Source organism: Chrysochloris asiatica, unplaced genomic scaffold (genome assembly GCF_000296735.1).
Source record: "Chrysochloris asiatica unplaced genomic scaffold, ChrAsi1.0 scaffold00008, whole genome shotgun sequence".
NCBI lineage: Eukaryota > Metazoa > Chordata > Mammalia > Afrosoricida > Chrysochloridae > Chrysochloris > Chrysochloris asiatica.
Window position 1 is genome coordinate 30,662,278 of NW_006408526.1, and position 16,961 is coordinate 30,679,238.

Consider the following 16,961-nt stretch of genomic DNA (forward strand, 5'->3'; position numbering starts at 1 on the left):
TCTTTAATTTCTTGACTGCTGCTTCCATGAGTGTTCATGGTTGATCCCAGCAAAATGAATCTGACAACTTCAATCTTTTTTACATTTATCTTGATGTTATTTATTGGTCAAGTGGTAAGGATTTTTGTTTTCTTTATGTTGAGGTGCTATCCATCCCAAAAGTTGTGGTCTTTGATCTTCATCAGTAAATATTTTAAGTCCTCTTTCCTTTCAGCAAGCAAGGTTGTATCATCTGCATATCACAGCTTGTGAATTCTTCCTCCAATCCAGATGCCACATGCTTCTTCATATAATCCAGCTTCTTGGTTTCTTTTCTCCCTGTCTATTAACTTCTCTGATATCCTTAGAAGACCTCAGGACTGCCAGAGGCAAGCATCCTCTTAAACCAAGGCATCTTTGGTTCTGTTAAATGCCATCCACCTGCGTTTAATGCTGCCACATCCTTCCTGGCTTCCCTGTCAGATAGCAGCTCTAATCTCTGCAGGCAATAGTACTACCAATGTCAAGAACTTCCTGGAATGTTCTAGTCACTAATCACTGGTGAGGGTCTCTGAGTCAGCAGGAAGCAAACAAATGACAATGAAAGTAGGAGGAAAGTAGGAACCAGCCACTTAGGTATTTCGTTTTACCCCAATTTGGGAAATTGGGGCTTTTCTTATCTGGAAGCCTCCTAGACAAGAATGGGTATGTGTGTGTGTGTGTGAGAAAGAGAGAGAGATACAAAGAGAAACATAAGAACAGGGAGCAAAAGGAAAAGAACAGGGCAGGCATGGGCCCTAGGCAGGGAGTAGCATTTAGTCCTGACGTTCTTAGCGCTGATTCAACAGTACATAGACAAGGAAGGCATGAGCAACCTGACTCTTCCCACCAGCCACCTTTATCCTGAAGTTAGCAGACTCTAGCCAGCTGTCATTTACTTTTCCTAAGTCCTGAGCAAGCAAGAGATGTCTGACTAGTAAGACACAATTTGGAAACAAGGAACAGAAAGGATGACCCATCTGTCCATAAAAGAATAGGCAACATCAGCTTAACAGTTAGCCTTGGAGACTTAAAGGTGTTGTCTATGTCCAAGAATTAATCAAGAGTTCTCCAAGAAGTGAGTGTTCAGCCACCCTGTTCCTAGAGTATTTCCAGGCTGGGTAGTGTCCCCTAGGATTCTGGGATAGCAAAGGGAAAAAGAGATGAAATATGAGTGAAGTAAATTGACCTCATCCTTGTTGAGTAAGGTCCTCAGCTGATGGAAACCTAGCAGTGCCCGTGGAGTTACCAAGAGGGGAGCACGAGGAGTCCTTTGTCAGGATCCTAATGAAGCTTCAACCTAACCTACACGACTCCGTACTCCTGAAATAAAACCACACTCCAGGGATGTTCAGGGGAGACAGACTGTTTATTTTGGCCAATAGATCCAAGCAATAAGACAAACTGCACAAGATATTCACCCTGCTCCAAGAAGCAGATCTACCACAGCAGATAGGATCATCAAGTTCCTCTCCCACCACCCTTTCCAATCACCACATCATACATAAAACCTAGAAAGTGCATAAGTAGTTGGGCTTTCCCCTCCAAGTGCAAAAAGAACAAGAAGAACATTCCAGAATATGCTGTTGGTGAATTAACTCAAAACAGTGAGAAATGATTATAACCACCCCCACCCCCCAAATGTAACTTTTGGGATGGGTGTTGTGAAATGGTTTATATTTGTATATATAATATAGCTGTATCTATATATATAGATTATGTACAAATGCAACAGCAAGCTTCTATAAAGGAAGACTTCAGCAAGAGCCAGAAAATATTTTAAGACATAGGCTATCTATCATTAAGACATAACTAGGAAGGAAAATTTCTTGATTCATCACCCATTTCAAGTTGTACCAAGTCATTCTCATGACCTGAAACTATCCTTTTGGACTTGGCCAATGTTCTCAATTGTCCATTTGCTTAACTTCGTAAATAGTTACCAGCCCGGTCTCCCCCAAAAAGACTTGCAAGGAGAAAAATGGATCCAATCAGGTTTTCCTTTTTGTTAAATGCCGTCAAATCAGTTCCAACTCATAGTGACCCTGCATAGGGTTTCCAAGGAGTGGCTGGTGAGTTTGAACCGCCAACCTTGCCATCCAAACCAACCATGCATGCAGTCCAGTGCTCATGCTACATCGCCACACTAGGACACCTTTTGATAAATTGGGATAGCTGTGATTAGTCCATAGCTAGGAGCTCTGGTAGCGTAGTGGTTACGAATCGGGCCGCAAACCTTAAGGTCAGCGGTTTGAAACTACCAGCCGCTCCGCGGGAGAAAGATGAGGCTTTCTACTCCCGTAAAGATTTACACCCTCGGAAACCCTGTACAGGGTCGCTATGGGTCGGAACTGACTCTACGGCACTTAACAACAAGGGGCAGATATCTATTTCCAAAGCCAGTTCCAAGGCACCTCAAGGCATTTCAGTCCTAAAAAAATTGTGCTTTGTTCTTAAGCTAAATCCCATAGTTGGCCAGCCCATCTCTCTATACAGTGGCCCTTAAGTAGGAGGAAGAGACAGATAAGAGGTTCTGAGAGAGCAGAAGAGGGAGGGGTATTGAGAAGCCCAGCAGACTGAATTTTTCAGAGTGCAGATGTAGGAACATGCAGCCAGAAGTGGGGCTCGAGCCCCACTATGCAGGAAAAGGAACGGCTTGCTGGCATACTCTAGAAAGCAAGGTAGAGAAATGGCTGCTATGGAAACCTCTCACCCGTTTCCCACTTCTTTTTACAGAAGCCCTGATTTGTCTCAACCTCACTACCCTGTGAGAGGCAGCTCCAGGAGCCCTCTTGGGGAGATTGTAAGAGGCTGGAGGAGAAAGTGCATATGAAGGTGGCACCTGGGTGGTTCATGATCCATCCCCATCTGCTTGGGAACCTGAGGGCATGGAGAAACATGGCTTTTCTTAGGCTTCCCTTGGTCAGGGCAAAGAAGGAAAAGAATGCAGAAGTCTTGGGCTTCTTTATGGTGAGTTGGGACTTCAAATGAACTTAAGGAATCTTGCAAATAACTCCTCTAAAGACAAAAGTCCTAACATCAGTGTAGATCCTCACTCATCCTGGGAGAGGAGGACACTTACAAGGTTACCAAAAATGCAATCTACAAGCTGCAGAAATGTATACAACTACTCTTGGTGTCAGCTGACATGAGATGTCCCACCCAGCTCTCCCCTCTCAGTTGGTTAACTGGAAGGCTGAGTGGCATCCACCTGCTCCAGGTATCTTGGCAGTGTGTTGATTGGCAGTTAGGTTCTGAGCCAATGAATTTAGAATTTCTGGACAGGCTGGATTCCCCTCACCCAAGAGCTCTCTCGCTGCTCACCCATCCTCTGTGTACCCTTGGCCTGGCCTCTGCACTCTCCTAACTTCTTTATTTTCCTTCTTGCTTCCCTTCCTACCCTCCCCATGGCCCATACTCTGGAATTCCTTCCTTATTCCCCAACTCCAGCCTTACAAGCAATGGCTGCAGAGGTGGAATTAGATGCACCAAAAATTAATCTTGGTCCTCAGAGTGCTGACCTGCCAGTTCCCAACTCGGTTATGGCTTTATGTGCATCCCCAGCACCCATCTCATGCCTGGCACATATTAGATGCTCAATAAATGGGCAATTGAATCAAAGTGAGTTAAACAGAAACTGTCTTGTGCTACTGCTCCCTCCCCAAATTGACTATCTGATGAGCCTAGGCCAGGAGAGGTCCCTGAGACTATCACAGTTCTGTCTCCACTCTCTGACCCCAGCCTTACTTCCTGCCCTAGGCACTCACTCCCTGAGTCCGGAGTGGGGACTAGTTCACCTGGAAAGCCTGGAAGTGCAGAAGAGGCTCAACCTGGGGAGTGAATGGGGGGGTGGGGTGGGATTGCCAGCAACTCTGCCTTCTCACCTCCATCACTCCACCCTGCCTCAGGCATTCCTTGGCTCCTGGGAAAAGTCCACTTCCTTCACCTGGACTCCCTCAATGACCAACCCAGAAAGGCCCCTCTTACTAGACAAACCATGGTTCTGTTGATTCAAACTGGAGACAGAGAAGCCAGAGAAGACAATGGCAGGAACTTCAGATTCTGTCAGTTTGAGACTCAGTGTCCCCATCTAACATGAGTGGCTTGGCTAATAGATATCTGAGGGTCTTTCAAGGTAGTGTTCTCTGAGTCAGCATTTTGTCTCAGCTCTTTCTTGTCTCTCTCCCTCTCTCTCAGCTTAAGTAATTCCCCTTTAATGTGGGTAAAATGGCAGTGAAAGTTGGCTCCCCACAAATCTTACTTTCTTCTCCACAAAGGCAGTTGTTGAGGCAGGGGAGGGTGTAACAACTCCAGAGGTAACATTACCTCAGCATCTAAGAGGCTCCAAGTTTGCCCCTCACTCTTCCCTCAGGGTGTTACCTGGTCTTTAGCTAAAAACCCTTCTGAGGACAAGTGCAAAAGTTCACACTGAACTCCAACATGCAGCTCCCTCAGCTGTGCACAGTAACTCCCCTGCCCATGGTTTCTATTCCCCTCCTCATTTCTGTGTCTTTTCTGCCCCTTCCCAAGCTGAAAGTGGCCATTTTGTTTGAGGAGACAATCGGAAGAAAACTACATCTTACAATGGAGGCTTCATTTCTTTAGTTCCTCAGCTGACCTTGACATAAATCTCCTATTGGTAGGGAACTGTGGTAGAAAATGACCATTACCTGATATAACACAATCTACCCACAGCCCACCTTAGCTGCTCTTCCAGTACTGGTTGCACTAAAAATCCCATGGGATTCGTGGTCAGTGGAAAAGCAAAAGGTTTCTGTGGTAGCGGCTATCAATGGAAAGGAAGGTCAGAGCAGAACTCCAGAGACCCAGGCATGTCTACAATTTTGTTTTCAGTTCCGAATTTCCTTCAATGCCCTGGAAATTCAAAGTACTCCCTTTAGTATGTGGCCCTACTCCAAATTATAGGAACTACCACCATGCCCAGCCTGGTGGGAGCAGCTGAAGAAACAGCCTCCTATCACCAGGGGCCTTCCTGAGGCAGCTCAGGTCAGCACATGGGGCCCCCACGCTCCGTCCTTTCTGAAGCCACACCTAGAGGAGTCCAAGCACTGGGCAGGCCAAGCCTCTGATCCCTTCCTTCCCCACTTCCACCCTCATCCTTTCTCTTTGGGGCCCTCACACATACCCCCTGCCTCCTCTCAGGGACTAGCAGGTTGGAGCTTCCTTACCCCAGGGCCCACACATCCCATAGGTCATGGCAGGTTTCTCAGATGAAGGAGAGGTGGGTCACTCTTGGTGCAGGGTTGGGGGTAAGAAGTGAGGGGCTCAGAAGCCCAAGGTCAGCACTGGGATCCTGGATCAAGAGAAGCACACCAAGAGAGGACAGGCGGGGTCACACTGTACAGGGCAGAGTCGAAGGGAGACAGGACACAGGGAAGGGCGGCCTGCTGGGGTCGCCAGCCTGTTACTTGGTGACATCGTCCGCGTTGCCCTCGCCATCCGTCTTGCCCTCCTCCTCGGTCTTCAAGTCTTGAGCACTCAGTTTCTGCTCTTTTTTCCTCCGCACGCACTTGACTACCATCAGCACCAAGATGACCACAGCCAGGAAGCCCCCCACCGAGGCACCCACAATCACTGCCACCGTGGAATCCCGTTCAGGAGGTTCTGGAGAAGGAAAGGAAACGGAGTTCCTGAACACTAGGCCTGCACAAGGGGTCTCCTCCACTATCTCCCCATTGCTGTTTTTAAGTGCCGTTGAGTAGGGTTCCAATCCATAGCAACCCTATATAGGGTTTCCGAGGAGCTATTGGTGGATTTGAACAGCCGATCTTGCAGTTTGAACCGACCTTTCCGTCCAGTGCTCATCCTACAGTGCCACACCAAGACTCAGAGGCCAACGCAAGGCCATCTCCTCCACAGTCTTCCATGGTGATGGTGGTTATGTGATTTGGAGTCGGAAGCGACTCATAGTGACCCTGTACAGGTTTTCCGAGGCTATGGATCTTTACGGGAGCAGAAAGCCTCATCATTCTCCCGGCCGAGCAGCTGGTAGTTTTGAACTGCTGACCTTCAGGTTCGCAGCCCAATTCGTAACCACTACGCTACCAGAGCACCTTACTGTCTCCCATATTCCCATGTAATATGTGGGGTGGTGCTGACTTTAGTCCCCTCCATGGAAGGAACTTTGAGTCCTGGCGTGGCGCTGTGGAATATTGCACTGGACAGAAAACTCGGTTTGAACCTCAAGTCGATGGTTCGAGTTCACCAGCCGCCTCTCAGAAACCCTATACAGGGTTGCTATAGGTTGGAACCCAACTCTATGGCACTTAACAGCAACAACAACAACAACATGGAAGGGACTTTAGTGAAAACCAAAAGTCAACCCAGGAGTTTGATCTCTAAATGCCCTGGTCCTCTGTTAAAAAAAAAAAAAATCCCAGGGCACTAATAAGAGGGAGTGTAGTGGAATATTTAAGCGAATAGACTTGAAGATCAAATTGACCTACATTTCTGTCCTGATTGTACTAGTTACTTACTCATTGTGTGACCTTGGGTAGCTAACTTTTCATCTCTACACCTCAGTTTCCTCCTCTGTTAGACAGAAATGATAATAGTACCTCTCTCAAAGTTTTTATAAGGATAAAGTGAGATAATGCATTTAGCCCTTTGCCTGCGATATAGCATTGTTGTTGTTGTTAAGTGCCCTTGATTCCGACCCATAGCTACCCTGTTTCCAAGGAGCAGCTGGTGAACTTGAACCACCGATCTTGCAGTTCAAACGACTTTGCAGTCTGATGCATTAGCCCACAGCGTCACACTGCCGTCAAGTCGCTTCCCAGTTCAGGGCAACTCCATGCACAAGGGAGTAAAACTTTGCCTTGTCCTGAGCCATCCCCATGAGTGGTTGCAGATTGCACCACTGTGATCCACACGTTCTGATAGACTGATGTTCGTAAAAGTAGATTGCCAAATGTTTGTTCCTAGTCTGTCTTAGTCTGGAAGTACCTCCACTGACAGCTGGTGGTAGCAGTATATGAGGTACACCTGGCTGGGACTCAAACCTGGGTCTTCTGCATGGAGGGTAAGAATTCCACCAGTGAGATCATCAATGCTTCAATAGAGACATATGAGTCTAAGTGCCCAGGAAGTTCAAGTTGCTATTATCATTAAGATCCTGAACTTTATCATTTTAAGTACTCACTGAGACCATTTCCAGGTCCCCAGGAACTGGAGGGAATCACATAGATGCTTCCACCAAGCACAAACAGCTTTTGTTCCCACCCCTCAGATGGGCACAGTCTCCCCAAAGGTGCCCTGAGTGAATTATGCTGGAGAGTGGCTGAGTGGAAATGTCCAGGGCCTCCAGTAGCATGGCTCCCTCGCCCCTCGTTTCTGCTCACCTTCCATGAGGACCTGCAGAGAGATCTTGCCGTGGCCACGGTGGCGGTCAGGCGGGTTCATGATGTAGCAGTTGTAGATGCCCGCATCCTCAAGCTGCACATTTTTCAGCGTCACGGACACATCGTACTTGCTGGGGTTCCCTGAGAACTCCACACGGTCTCGAAATTGCTCTGGCTTCAGGTTAATGATCTTCATGCGGAACTGGAGGAACTAGGGGGTGGAGAAAAGGACAGGACATGTTGGGCAGCTGGGTAAGCAAGAGCTGCCAGAGCAGTGGGGATGCTTCCTCCTCCCACCCCCTCCTCAGTGCCATCCCTTTACCTGGGAACGGTGGTACTTACCTCCAAAGGTCAGCCTCCTCCACCCCAGCCCAGGGCCACTCCATTGTGGCACCTCACCTTCTCCCAAAGTCCTCTGGAGCAGACAAGACACCCAGAACACTCTGAGTTTCTGGCCAGTGCAGGGACAGGGGGTGGATAAGTGGGCTTTCATGCTGTCTCCTGCCCAACTCCAGGACTTACCATCTCCTCAGAGCAGTTACTACACTCCTGGTAAGTCCAGTTCAAGGAGAACTGCTTGTGGTTTACTGTGTAGCAGGAGCTGAAGGTGCAGGGCAGGCGAGCATCAGAGCCATTGAGGACATTGAGAGTGGAGGGTACCATGACCTCCATGCTCCGGCCCGGTGGCACTGCAGACAAAGACACAGCTGGTCAGGCTTCTGTACCCAGTGGGGAACAGAGGCATGAAGCTGGGCAGTAGGTTAGGTCCCATACCACTGAAATTACTGAGGAGATGGGGCTGTGAGCAAAGCTCATAAGGGGCAGTACATGTGACCGTGGGGTAAAAAGAAGGATAGAGCAAGGTTAGGGATGGAGCAAGAGCAAATCATCTGTCTAGCCAGAAATAGACAAATGACCCCCAACATTTTCTAAAACCACTGCTGGCAACCATTCCACCCTCAACCTGGCTGCCTCTCCCTACTCCTGAGACTGCCACTTGCTAGCTGAAAACAGGAGCTGCCCTGCCCTGGGCTTCAATTTTTCCCTTCTTCTCCACCACTTCCAATGATCTCTGCTAAACCTAAGCAGCCCTCCATACCACAGAGCCACAGCAAAGCAAAGTGCCCTGCTCAGTCCCCTTGCCTTCCCTGGGCTTCTGCAAGGTAAGGAAGAGGGCATCGGGAACAGCAGGTGGGAGGAGATGACCCAGAAAAAGAGGCACAGCCCCAAGGGCCAACCAATGGGTCTACAGGCATAAGAGTCCTTCTTGGAGCTATCAGACCTGATGGGACAGCAGGGTTGGAGCCACAGGCTTCTGCGGAGACCTGAGGCTGAGAAAGGTCTGTCACGCACTGATATTTTAAGCAGGACCAGGACCATGATGAGGCAAGTGAGGTGCCAGAGGTGCCAAACTTCAGGAGGCGCCCACTCTGAGTCGTGCAAGTGTCTCCTCTGGCTGACCTGAAAGGAGTTGGGGGAGGGACTAGGTGGGAGGGTGGGACAAGTGAAGGTGGGAGTCAAGCGAGGAGGCTCTTGCACAGTCTGGGAGAGAATTACAGCTGCTGATATGGAAATAGCATACAAGCAAGAAGAAATTTGGATTCAATCCCAGCTCTGCCTTCAGTCAGCTAGGAGAACCTGGCCATGCTTTTTTCACCTCTGTGAGACACCTACCTCCCAGAACTGTTCCGATAATTATATAAACTCATACACATATAGGACTACGCAGTCTCTGCCTGGCAGGAACTGCTCAGCAAATGCTAGCTGCCGCTCGGCTCAAAGTCTCCTCTCAAGTTCTGCCTAACAAACAGGACGGACTTCAGGTGGTATCTCCTTGCTCAAGAGTACCCTGGAGACTGACCCAACAAGGCCAAACCCACTGTGGCTCGTGGCGACCCCACGTGTTACAGAGGAGAAATGTTCCATAGGATTTTCCTGGCCTGAGAACGGGAAGGTAAGCAGTTTGAAACTACCAGCTGTTCCACAGGAGAAAGATGAGGCTTTCTGCTCCCGTAAAGATGTACAGCCTCAGAAACCCTGTATAGGGTCGCTATGAGTCAGAACTGACTCCATGGCACATAACAACAACAACAATCTTTACAAATGGACTCCTGGTGTGGCACTGTAGGCTTAGCACTGGACTTTGAATCACAAGGTGGGCAGTTCAAACCCACCAGCTTCTCCTCAGAAACCCTATACAGAGTCGCTATGAGTCGGAACCAACTCCATGGCACTAACAACAACAACAATCTTTACAAAAGCAGTTGCTAACAACTTTCTTCCACCACAGTACTGGGTGGATTCAAATCTCAAATCTTCAGGTTAATGTTGTTGTTAAGTGCCATCAAGTCGGTTCCGACCCATAGCAACCCTGTATAGGGTTTCCGAGGAGCAGCTGGTGAGCTTGAACCGCTGAACTTGCAGTTCAAATGTCTTTGCAGTCTGGCGCATTAACCCACAGCGCATCAAGTGCAAACCATTTGTCTCAGAACGCCTCTTAGGCAGCCCCTAGACAAAGGCACTGGGGTGGGGGTGGGGGAGGGTGAAGGAGGGGAGGCCGGTTGAGGGGAGAAGGAGGGGTATATACATGGCCTTCATTTTCCAAATTGTTTATGGACAGAAGTTGCTGGGCAGTGTCTAGAAGCACCTAGACTGCATTCCAGAAGCAGGGGAATTCAGCCTCTCCCCTGGGACTTGAGACCAGGGAAACTCGCAGGACTGGAGAACAGGAGATGTTCTGAACTGCTAGCTCCAGACATCACGAGGAGCCCTAGAGAAAGGGACCCCACATGCAAGACCAAGGATTCTAGAGGTACACTGAAGTACCCTCTAGGGAACTAGGATCTGGGGACCTGAGTGAGCCCACCAGAAAGAACTTGTATATCCATCATGAAAACACTCAACACAGGGCCAGGCAAGGAGGAGGTGAGCAGAAACACTAGCATCACCCCCACAATGCAGAGGCTGAGAAATCTGCAGGGGAGGCGCCTGGCAAGGGCTTGTCCTGAGCTCACCTCATACCTCAGAACTGCCCTGTTTCTCTATGTCCTTTCACTGTAGGGCCTGCCTTCCCTGGAACTGTCTTCCTAAAGCAGCCTCCAAGTGTTCTCTGCATCCTGGTTGACCCTGTGAATTCACACCCATCCCTGACCCCGGCAGCTCTCAGGAGTCAACTCAATTGAACCCCATGGGTAGTCTCCCACCTCTGGCATCTTGAAGGTGCCAGGGGTAGAAGGACAGAACCGTGGCTAGCGAGGGGCTACGCCTCATCTAACATCCTGCAGACAGCATACGCTTTCAACGCGGGCTTCTTCCATAAGCAGTGCAGGCTTGCATGGAGCACCAGGCAGAACACATGTGCCCTCTAGTGGGCAGAAAGATCAAACGCAAGTCCCAGCTTCTAGGAGCCGAACATGCGGAGTCTCCAAATCAGAGGAAGCCAGAGTTGGCAGGGGACTCAGAATTGTGGATCTGTCCCCATGGTTTTACCAGAGGAAACGAGGCCTCAAGAGGAGCGTGGAGAATAGGGACAAGCTGGGGCAAGAACCATGCATTCCTGAGTCCTAATCCAGGGTACCCACTTCAGCAGAAGATCTCAACCGCTTCATCGCAGAGACTCAATCTCTGAAGGGCCTCAGATGCCTTCCACCAGGCCCATCCAGCCTTTCGTTGTGTCTTTACAGAAGAGGAAACCAGTTTAGCAAGGTCAGATGACTTGCTGGCAACCTCAGAGCTGTGAGCCCAATCCTGGTCCTTTGATTGACTCCGTTGCTTTAAGAAACAGGGACCACAGAAAGGATTTCTTAGTAGCAACAAATTCGTACAACTTACTTAGTATGTACCAGGCACTGTTTAAGCTCTCTACATGTATTAACTCATTGAATACTCATGACCAGTAAAGCCAGTTGCCATAGAATTGACTTGGACTTACAGTGATCCCACATGTAATGTCAGAGTAGAGTTATGTTCCATATGATTTTCAATGGCTAATTTGTTGGAAGGAGATCATCAAACCTTCTTTCAAGGTGCCTCAGAGTGGACTCAAACCGTCAGACTTTTAACTAGTAGCCAAGTGCATTAACTGTTGTTGTTGTTAAGTGTGGTCGAGTTGATTCCGACCTATAGTGACCCTGTATAGGGTTTCCAAGGAGCAGCTGGTGAGCATGAACTGCCAACCTTGCAGTTCAAATAGCTTTGCAGTGCCACACCACTGTTGTTGTTGTTGTTGTTGTTAAGAGTCGATTCTGACCCATAGTGACCCTGTATAAGGTTTCCAAGGAGCAGCTGGTGAGCTTGAACCACTGACCTTGCAGTTCAAATGACTTTGCACTTTTACACATTAGCCCACAGCGCCACACCACTGTATCACTCCCCAAATCAAACCAAACCCAGAGCAACTAATTCCAACTCAAAGTGACTCTAAAGGACAGAGTAGAACTGCTCCCTAGAGTTTCCAAGGCTGCACCCTGGGACTTTTAAAAACAACAACCCACAATTTCCAGAAGAGGAAATCGAGGATCGAAAAAATTAAATGAAGAGCTCAGTTCACAGCTAGTAAGTGGCAAAGCCAGGCTACCTGACTCCAGATAGAGAGTAGAGAGTGAGAGGTTGGGGGGTATGGATGTGATTATTATCATCCCAACGTGTCCCAGGGCCCAGGTCTCCTGTTGTCTAAATTGCAGGGCCAGACCCTGAATGGCCAGCCTGACTAGACTGGCCAGAGGACATTGCAAGGGGAGCCCACAGTCTTCCAGGTTATTCCATTTGGAACTAGGCCTGTGATGCTGGTCCCCTGATGTCCAACTCACAGAAAGGAAACGATGAGAAACTGGGAAACAGGAAAGATGGGATTTTTGACCTTTGTTCCAAAAAAGATCATCAGTGCCAGCCCCCCATGCCCTTTCCAGCCCTGTGGCATTCACCAGCCCATCTGGCAGTGATCAGAAAAGTTGCTCATCTGCTGAACACTACTGCAGAGGCTAGGCATCATATCTCTTCACTCCCCTTTCCAATCCATAGAAACCCTGTTAGGAAGGTTTCTTTCCTCCTTGACTGAAAGAAAGAAAAAAAAAGTAGAGAACTCTTCCCTGCCTGGAGCACTTTGTCTGGGCAGTTCCTGCCTTTCAGGTGGGTATATCATGCAGTCCACCTGCCTTGCCTCACCTTACCCATCCCAGAGCCTGCCCTCCCAGTGTAGTCCACTCCCCATGCAGTCCTATAGAGAGCAATCCATCTAAAAAACTGAGCTGAACTCATCACTGCTCACTCTCAAACCTCCACTGGCTCCATGCTGCTTTCAGAACCAAATCCAGCTCCTGGGCATGGCCTCTAAACACCTTCACAATCTGGCCTCACTTCCTGCCAGTTCCTGTCCCTCTTCTACTTGCAGGAGAGTCCTTACTTCTGAAAACACTGCATTCTTTGACTTTGACTTCTCCATGCCTTTGCACAGGTTTCTCCTTCAGATTGAGACGCTCATTTCCCACCTTCTCCACTTAACTCAGTTCCTAAAACACTATCAGAGTGCATCTTTCCCCATGTCCTTCCCCTACAGTGTCTTCAAATCCCTGCAAATCTCTCCCCTATGACTTGGAGGCAGAATGGCACAGTGGCCAAGAGCAGGGCTCAAGTGCCCTAATCTGGTCTTAGACAAATGGTGAACCCAGTGCCTCAGTTTCCTCATCTGTAAGATGAGAATGATGAGCACACTAAAGCCACAGGATTATAGGGAGAAGTAGATGAAGCTCAGAATGGTGCCCTCTGCAAACATTAGTTGCTGTTCTCTTATGGTCATAATTACCGTTACTATTACAGCATGCACAATGCTGTTTTAATTATTTATGTGTCTGTCTCCCTAGGCATGCTTGGGGAAACTTCATCTACTTATTCATCTTGGTATTCCTGGCACCCAGAACAGTTCCTGGCAAATTTCCATAAAATCTGTTGAAGGAAGGAAGACACTTCCTCTCCAAATCTGCGTCCCTACCCCTAAGGAGCAGGCATGTGCAGTAGGGTTTGAGTGAGGACCAAACAGTGACTCCAACTTATGGCAACCCCACATGTATCTGAGCAGAACTGTGCTCCACAGGGTTTTCAACAGCTGTTTTTTCAGAAATAGATCACCAGGCCTTTCTTCTGCCTTGCCTCTGGAGAACTCTAACCTCTAACCTTGCAGTTAACTGTGTTAATGGTTTGCATCACCCAGGGACACCCAAGTGAGGTCCAGTCTCCATTTTCTAAGCCTCCCCTCAACATAACCCAGACTTTGGTAACCAGGATGGTGACTCCAGAGCCAAGACCCCCTGCAAAGTCTTGAGGAAAACCCTACAGATGCCAAGTCATTTGGTTTACTTATAGCTAAAAACTAGTCTCAACCTTCTGTGGTGTGCACAGCAGATTGTCCAGCCTGTCCCTCACCAACTTTGCCATCTCTCCAATCATCCCTTCAAGCCCAGACCCTGCTGCCATCTCCGCCCCATCACTTATGACGACCCTCCGTTCTGGTGGTCCAAACTACTACAACACCAAAATTTCTTTATTCCCGTCACTGCTTGGAATGTCAGGAGCCTGCCTCATTGCAGCGCCAATCAAGCCCAAGATCCTCCATTACTGCATGCTCCCCCTACCCGGCTTTGCAAAGACTTTTCGTTTTCTAGCAAGGAACCCTGGTGGTGTTGTAAGATAAGCACAGGGTTGCAGTTCAAACCCACCAGATGCTTCGCGGGAGAAAGGGGAGGCTTTCTATTTCTGTAAAGATTCACAGCCTTGTCGTAGTCAGAATTGGCTCTATGGCAATAGGCTTGGGGTTTTTTTGCCTTTTAACTTGGAGTCCTGGTGTGGCACTGTAGGATAAGCACTTGACTGAAGTGTCAGTTTGAACCACAAGGTCTGTGGTTCAAATCCACCAGCCACTCCTCAGAAACAGTATATGAAACCCTATGCAGGGTGGCTATGAATAGGAACCGAATGGGCGGCACTTAACAACAACACTACTACATTCTAACTTCTTGGGCCAAGATTCCAGTTTTCCATCTCATCTCCATCTCATAAGCCATACCCTGGTCCTGTCTACAGTCCTCTCCCTTTCCTCGCATAGATATGCCCTTCCTAAGGTGTGGCTCTGTGGGTTAATGCTCCAGTCTGCAAAGCCGTTTGAACTGCAAGGTTGGCGGTTCAAGCTCACCAGTTGCTCCTCGGAAGCTCTATACAGGGTCGCTCTGGGTCAGAATTGACTTGACGGCACAACAACAACAAGGTGCCTCCCTCCTACAGGAAGCTCTCCCTAACTCCTCAAGAAATTGCCTGTCCTCCAACTTCTGTTCTCCGTCACTGTTAATAAGGCAGTACTGCTTCTTGAACACTGGGGGCAGTAGAGTTCGTAGGTTACGAGAGTGTGCTGAAATCAAACAGAAATTCAAATCTCAGTTTACTTAATCCTAGTCATGTAACCCTACTGAGCATGTTACTTAACTTCTCTGTGCCTTAGTTTCTTCATCTGCAATACAGTATGGGGATAATAATAGTATCTATCTCATAAGATGGCTGTGAGAATTCAGCAAGCATCCACAAAGGTTAGCATCTACTGTATGCCAACTCACAGAAACCCCAGGTGGTAAATGTTCCCCACATTTACCCATGAGAGAAATTTCAAGTTCTCTTACAAAGGTCAACTTGCTTATGGTCATTACATAAATGAGAGAGGTGACTTTAAATGCAGGCCTAAGTCCATGGCTCGTGCTATTTCAACTGTCTGGGCTTTGATAACATTTCTGCTCTGTTGCTAATGTGTTCGAGAACTCAGCAAAGATAACACACTTTACCATGCAGGCTCCCAGCAGCTTTGCACTGTCTGTTTAGCAGTTCTGACTAATATCCAGCATTGCACACCATAAAAGGATAACACCCCCTCCCATCCTTGAACTTGACTCTCAGTTGTATCAGCAAAGAAAGTTTAGAAGCAAGCAAGAATAAAACTAACTATAAAGCAGACGTGCAAATAACTTTCTAGACCACCTGCCTACCAGGAAGTCTGTTGTTGGTGTTGTTGTGCCATTGAGTCAGACGTATAGGACTCTATGCACAACAGAAAGAAACACTGCCAGGTCCTGAGCCAACCTCACAGGAAGTCTATGAGTGGTCAAGTAAGAAATTGACATTTGGGACCACTTGACAGGAGTTCTGAGGCATGGCCTTAAATGTCCACAACTTTGCTCAATCTACGCATTCCATTTTTCTTTTTTCTGAATTCCCTCACCTGACCCCTCCTCCATTCCCTCTAGCTCAAGCAGAGGTGCCTTTTCCCATCAGTGTCTGCTTAGCAATCTCCTCTCAACTCAGGGACCCATTCCTCGATTCTGCTCCCCACCCAGCTCCCACACACATCCAACAAACACATTCCAACAAACACATTCCTACTACACCACCAGAAAGCCAGACCCAGACTCAGCACACTGCCCTCAGCACCACTACCCCTGCACACTGTCTCCTACTGCCTCAAGTCCCCCCACAGACCAAGGAACAGGTTCACAAAAGAAGATCGATCCTTAAGGGAGCATCAGGTTAAGCCCCAGGACGCCATTATGCAGCAGTTAAACAACAGAAATCCTTGAAGAGACTGCAGATCAATCCATCCTCTGTCCCCACCCCCATCCAGGTTCACTTCCCAGGGAAATGCAAAAAGGAAAAAAAATATATATATATCACCTCCCTTGGCAATTTTCACCCCCAAGCAAGACTCAGACCCCCTAACCCAACATTTCTGTGGCCCAAGTAATAGCAGTGTTAATTAAGTTCTCCACAATGTCTGACCCCGGTCCTCAGGCATCTCCCTTTCCAAGGACACAGAAGGGAAGCTCAACAACATCTCATTTCTGTCCGTCATCCCCATCCTCTTCCAGCTGTGACTATATTTCTGAAGCCTAGAGAGCATGCAGATGTGCAGTCTAACTTACCCAAAGAGAAAAAGAGACTGAGCCCCGTGAGACTGAAGACAGGGCGAGGTAGCCAGGCATCTCTGTGCATTTTCAGAGACTGAGATGTCAGTAGGGTGGGGTATGGGAGAGGCTGATTTGAGGGGCTGAGGGCTACAAGGGAGGAAGAGTTAGATGCTATTAAAAAAAAAAAAAAATGCACGGATGTACTTCAAAGACATATATAACAACAAGGAAGCTTTATTTCCATCTCTCTAATATGGCCGGCTACTGAGTTGCTGCTAAAAGGAGAGACAGTGAGAGAGAGTATCTGAGAGAGTAAGGGAAAGAAAAAGAGGGATGGAGTAAATTTTGTGGTTGATGGATTTCAAAAAGTATGTGGGAGGGCATAAATAAATATCTTTCTGAAAAGAAATTTTTATTCTCCAAAACAAGAACTAAAGACAATCTGCCCTTCTCCACTAGAATAATTGTTGGCTTTTGAACAAAATCTATTTCTTCTTGTATGTTGTAAGGGGAGGACTTTGTCATTTAAAAATTCGAGGGGGGGGCGGAGGGGCGGGGGGGAGAAGAGGCTTGTTTTTGTTATTTGGAAAGAGTTCAGGGAAGTAACCTGTGGAAACTTTCAGGAACTAAGGGCTTCCTCATTGTT

At 48.1% G+C, this 16,961-nt stretch overlaps 1 protein-coding gene across 1 annotated transcript; it reads right to left on the reverse strand.

Annotated features, from left to right (window-relative positions):
* Positions 1 to 5,147: 5,147 nt before the first annotated feature.
* Positions 5,148 to 16,578, reverse strand: SCN2B (sodium channel, voltage-gated, type II, beta subunit). The gene is made up of 4 exons (XM_006833868.1): positions 16,331 to 16,578; positions 7,902 to 8,068; positions 7,380 to 7,590; positions 5,148 to 5,643 (listed from the first exon to the last, which is right to left on the reverse strand). Exons 1-4 carry the CDS (start codon positions 16,398 to 16,400, stop codon positions 5,444 to 5,446), a joined length of 648 nt encoding a protein of 215 aa, XP_006833931.1. The 5' UTR covers positions 16,401 to 16,578; the 3' UTR covers positions 5,148 to 5,443.
* Between the last annotated feature and the right edge of the window lie 383 nt (positions 16,579 to 16,961).